General features: G+C 47.0%; 1 protein-coding gene across 2 annotated transcripts; it reads left to right on the top strand.

Annotated features, from left to right (window-relative positions):
• Window positions 1–259: 259 nt before the first annotated feature.
• On the top strand, window positions 260–3141 carry LOC144164067 (uncharacterized). Of its 2 annotated transcripts, none has more exons than XM_077694642.1 (3): window positions 260–412; window positions 1082–1261; window positions 2545–3141. In XM_077694642.1, the coding sequence occupies exons 1-3, from the start codon at window positions 355–357 to the stop codon at window positions 2751–2753; spliced, it is 447 nt and encodes a 148-aa protein (XP_077550768.1). In that variant the 5' UTR covers window positions 260–354; the 3' UTR covers window positions 2754–3141. The 2 variants fall into 2 exon arrangements, with proteins under 2 accessions (XP_077550768.1, XP_077550769.1); XM_077694643.1 differs by having other exon boundaries at window positions 272–412; window positions 1082–1257; window positions 2545–3132.
• The last annotated feature ends 2393 nt before the right edge of the window (window positions 3142–5534 follow it).

Below are 5534 nucleotides of genomic sequence, written 5' to 3'. Positions count from 1 at the left end.
GCGTGTTTCAGACATTAGTGAATGTGATCTGGCAACCCGGGCGCTCGCAACCGAGCCGCATCGGCGTTCTCGACAGCGTTTCGTTGGTTTCATGTTCGTTTCTTCGTATTTTTGTGCGTGCGCAGCAAAAGGATACAAGAAATGCGCAGAAAAGTTGCACCAAGGTTCACAGAAGGTGAAAAGACTCTTCTTGTGTTGGTTTTAAAGACGCGGCGAAGCAAATTATAGCGCAAGGACGACGTATCTTCCGTTGAAGCGAAAGCTTCCCAGTGGCGAGATGTTGCTACAGAATTTTAACTCCGTCTTTGGTGTCACAAAACGCGACGCGGCAGGACTGAACAATGCTGGAACAACATGAAGCAGAAGTGGAATGAGGAATGGTTCCGCGGAAAGCGAGAGGAATTGAAGGCCGGTAAGTAACACGTTCGCAATTTCGTTGAAAGACCCTAGCATTGCGCTACCGATAGATGTTACTGCCGTCGCGCCTGTTCGAAAGCTGCTTCTTTCACGCGTCCTGCTGTGATTTTTTTCCTGTGTTAAAAGAACTTTGCCGGTTCGTAAGGGCCGCGGATGTTATGTCATCCCTGTTTCGTTCTTGGATATAATAATAATCCGTTTCAACGTAGCCGAATTTTGAATCTCAAGCTTTTCAAAATAAAAAACCTCCCCTCAACAAGGATATACAAAATTTAGTAACCGAACCTGTAGTGTACCGCGCATCATGTGCACAAAGGAAATGTGTGCCAGCCAGATTCAGCTTCTGAACCCTGACAAATAATCTGTCCACATCCAGGTACTGAGAGCTTATCGGCAGTACTGTGATACCCCAGCATACTGCAGTACGTGGAGGCCTGCCCTAGCTATAGCACAGCAGCCTTAAAGTGAAGCTTTCATTTTCACATTTCAACTGCTGTCTACTATAGTTTGAAAGAGAAGTCAAAATGTGACCACAGAAGCACAGGTATATGTGTGTGTGCGTGTGACTATTTTCACTGGAATGCTGCTGTTAGAGCCATTTCAGTGCTCACATTCACTCCAGCCTTTTTTTTTTACTGACGGTGTGTTACGCATTGCTTTCTAGGGGGAGGACCACTACCTCGACCCATGTCGCCGACCATGGAGATGGTTGGCATACGGCCTGAAAACAAGAATTACTTGGTCGGAACACGCCACCTGCTGCCTGTGCAGAGTCGACTGGTCCTACAGTTGGTGCAGGCAATGGTGGACAGCACCAGGGACACCGTGTTTATGCCACAGGTGGGTACAAATTTTCCATCTTTAGGGAAAAAAACTGTCCAACATCTCTGAACTGCAGTGCAGTGAGGGCTCGTGGTTGAATTAATTAGCTTTGGTTTCTAAACAGGGGCCTAATCACGTGTGAATCCATTTTGCCGCAGAAGAAAGAAAAAGCAGTGGCCATCCGCATTTTTTAGCATGCAGGTTTAATGCAGGCTCCTGCAGCCTGTTTTCTGGTTGAGGCTGAAAAATGAAAGGTCAGCTCATGTTAAAGGGGCCGTGAAGACAAAATTAAAGTTTGGTTGACTGGAAAGATTGCCTCGTTAGAATAACACTGCACAAATTTTAACACAGACTTGACTCAAACAAATGAAATAATGAGGAAAACAGATAATGGGTTTGCAATACCCTAGCTACTTTTCCGCACTGAACTGACGACGTATTATTGGCAGCTCGCTGCAATTCGCTGAGGCCGACAAAATCCGATGCAAAGTACAAAGCTTGCAGAACAAGATCTCTGCATTTACATTTAGTGCACATGCTTTTTATAGCAGTAGCAAGTGTTGGGTAAACAGTAGAAGTTACAAGTGAATACATAAACATAGAAGAAAGGTGTATTTTGTCTTAATGGCCCCTTTGAGGACCCCCAGGTGGTCTAAATTCTTAGCTATCCACTACGGTGCATCTCGTAATCACCTCAGTTGCACTTCGGTGTAACGATGGAGTGACGTGTCCTGCACACCAGCCTCACGTGTGGCAATCTGCTCTCTAATAGACGTTGCACACACACAAGGACGCAGTGTTGAAAACCCAAACACTGCTTTACTTTCATTTTTTTGTCTTTTGGTGCGAATTACTTGGACAAGCAGGCTGGCGACACGTCACGCCGCGGCTACCCCACAAACATAGTTCTCCGCAGCTACAGTGCGCACCTTTTTTACTTGCATGCCATCACATTTACCTGTCACATGGCACGCTCTAAGCTAGTTCTCCGCAGCTACAGTGCGCACCTTTTTTACTTGCATGCCATCACATTTACCTGTCACATGGCACGCTCTAAGCTAACTCTAAGTTTTGCCCCAGGCCATGTGCTGAAAAAACGGAGTGGTAACTCACATGGCCCCTTTAATTCCCCGTACATACTCAAATGGCTGTGTAAAGAGTAAGGCAGCCAATTTGTGTATCGTGGAATAGGCAGTGGCGTCACCTTTGCCTTGAAAGGAAGATCACCTCCACCTACCCTTCCGTGCACTCACATATCGCATAAGATTTCACATTCAACAGATACAGTTTGCTTGTTCATTTCAGATGACTCATCCAAGCCAGACTCATCTCCAGGGGAAACATGGGCTGTGACAGCGCAAGACGACAGTCTACCACGAGAGTCTCTTTGGGAGCCAAGTCTGGTGGCGGCAGCTACAGCTTCCGCAGCCGGCAGTTGCAGCGGCAGTGATGCAGCAGCGCCCGCTACGGAGGCCGCAGGGCATCCAAACGGTCATATGGCTCTCCTCGAGTGAAAGCTCTGGGCTGACGATAACACGAGGGTGGAGCTCCTGCAGGAGGAGCACAACCTGCACCTTCTGCTGATAAGGAGGTGCACCTGAGAAAATATAGCTAGAGGACCAGCTGATAAACCAGCAAAAAGAGCTTGAGTTAGAGCTCCTGAGTATAAAATTAAGCGTGAGAAAACTTTGCTCGCCCAGGCTTTGGAGTGAGAATTCGACAGGAGCCCGTGTAGTCGGGATGAAGGGAGAGAGAATTTGATCGTATTGCGAGCAGGAGGATGTTGTCAGGGCCTTGTCCTTTCTGGAGTGGTGTTTCTTGTTGGACTGTGTTGGACACCAGCCGAAGAACTTTTAAAAACAAAAACAAACGACATTTTGGATTTTCTAGAGTTTTGTTGTCCATAGGCAAAACAAAACGTGGTTGTCTTTGAAAGGTTTGAATCTCTTGTTTTGCCAGTGTTTTTTTAATTTTTATGGCCAAGGCTTTGCAACAGAAATAATAAAAGTATGTGTAAGCTCTGTGATTTCAGTCTGCTGCCTTTATTTGACAAATGTGGCTATTAGAGCTTTTAGGAGTACTTGAACAAAACCAAATGCCTTCGTACAGGCATTTTGTTACTGGTCTGGTATTTTTCTTTGCACACTCTAGTGGCAGCTTTTTTGCACTAAGGGCAACAAGAATGGCGAGCAATTTAGAATAAAATACAGAAATACTTAGCGCACAGGGAACTACTTGCTTGATTCGAATTGAAACGTGGATGTTCATGTAGGTGCGTTGCAGTGATGTTTGCTGCTTGAGCAACATCAGCGTTTTGTGAATATGTGCCTCCCCAGCTCACAGTATTGAATCTACGTAGGAGTCGCTGCCCAAGTTCAGTCATCAATATCCACTTTTATCATGCATCAAGCTAACAAACCCCACAAGAAGGCTATAGCAGGATAATGCAATTCACAAGAAAATAACGGTTTGAGGAACATGTGAAAATCACACGATATCAGTGATGGAGTTTGCGGCCAGCCAACCCGGTTGTTGCAAAAACATTTATTTAAGCAAATTAAAATCAAGTAAATGTGGGTGGCCTCTTTAGTTCAGCAAGCCAAGAACAATCACTGCTGCTCTAGCCCGAAGATGAAGCGTTCCCCAGTCTTTACGTGACAGCTATTCAGGCGGCAAAAGAAAAAAAAGAGTGACACCGAAGCATTCCCCACAATTTCTTTTCGGCTTGCTTAAAAAGTAGCACTTCAGTGTGGTCTCCACATAACTGTGTGTAACATCAGGCTATTCGTTATAATTGTTCAAGAAATTACCACCCGTTTATCTCAGCGAGCACGTCGTAACTGGTAAGTGTGGGTTGGCGTCCCCAGATGACGGAGTGGAGACTATAGCCAGCAACTCGCACTGCCCGTGTCGTCACTGGGACTGGACTAGTGCTGTAGTACACGGTCGACAAAAGCCATTTTCAATAAACATGACTGTGTAATTGTATTGGGCCCTAGGTTCCATTGGATTGTGCTGCCTGAATGCTAGCATGCAGTTAACACGCCAACTACGCTGTTTGGTTACCTCACAAATGACCTTACTGATTACACTGTAGGGTAAAAAAAATTGTTGCTGCAATAACTCTTTGTGCATGTGAGACCACTTTTGGGGCCAGAAGAACTGGGTGTAACTGAAGGCCAGTCCTTTAATGCAAAACAAATATGTATGCTGTATACATGGTCCATCTCAAGGAGAAACTTGCGCACTATAACCTGAACAACATTCCCTTTTCGCTGGATTTACTGTGTAGACCAAAAACACTGTTAACAATCACACAATGTTGCAACAAAGAGAAAAAACAACACCAGGAAATGTTCAAACTAACCACGTGAAGCCACTTTCGGGAGGGATGCGACAAGGTATACTCGGTGACAAGTTCAAGGGATACCGAAGCGCAAAAGCAAGTTGGCTGATATCAGTCATCAGAGGGCCGTGAACGGCAATAATACTATTTGCAGCACTACCTCAACGCGACCGGGAAGTGCACCAGCCGCTCAAACAGTGGCTTTTTTCCGATCAGCTCCGTCACCCTCTTTACGGTGTGGCACACAGTAGGTTTCACCAGTCTCCCGTAGCTGCTTGAAAGGAGCCGGCGCCGTAAAAACTGGCGAAAACGGAGGGTCAGCATCAGCTGCTGCAGTGTAGGCAGTGGCAGTCCCCGGCGATCATCGTACACCGGCTTTGGTGGCCGCTCAACGATTGCAGCGGTATTTTCGGCTTTTCGTCGTATACGCGTCACCGAACACAACATCAGTGGCACGACACACTGCCCCGAAGCCGGCGATTCATCGCGCAACGTCGCGCCGCTGCCGCTGCCGCTACCGGTGCCGAGCCGCCATGTTGGAATAACGAAGCGACGAAGTTGCCTTCAAGTTCGGCTTTTCGTCGTATACGCGTCACCAAACACAACATCAGTGGCACGACAGACTGCCTCGAAGCCGGCGATCCATCGCGCAACGTCGCGCCGCAACCGCTGCCGAGGCGCCATGTTGGAATAACGAAGCGACGAAGTTGACTTCAAGCCTTCAAGGTAGCTACGAAGCAGACTTGAATTTCGGCCGACCAAGATCAGTCGAAGTACGGTTGAAGTGCGATCGAAGAGCGGGTTGGGTCTATGAATTGAGGGAAGGCGACTTAGACGGCGGCAAGTTAAGCTCGGTTTAAGTTGAGAAGAAGATACATCTATGAATTCGGGGGTTAGTTTGTGAGCAGCATTGTGCGAGCACCCACTTGTCTAGCGCGTTGCATTTCCT

This window comes from Haemaphysalis longicornis, unplaced genomic scaffold, assembly GCF_048455015.1.
Source record: "Haemaphysalis longicornis isolate Haplotype H1 unplaced genomic scaffold, Haemaphysalis longicornis Haplotype H1 scaffold_13, whole genome shotgun sequence".
Lineage (NCBI taxonomy): Eukaryota > Metazoa > Arthropoda > Arachnida > Ixodida > Ixodidae > Haemaphysalis > Haemaphysalis longicornis.
The sequence above is the reverse complement of the archived record's forward strand: the minus strand, read 5'-3'. Positions and strand labels throughout refer to the sequence as shown.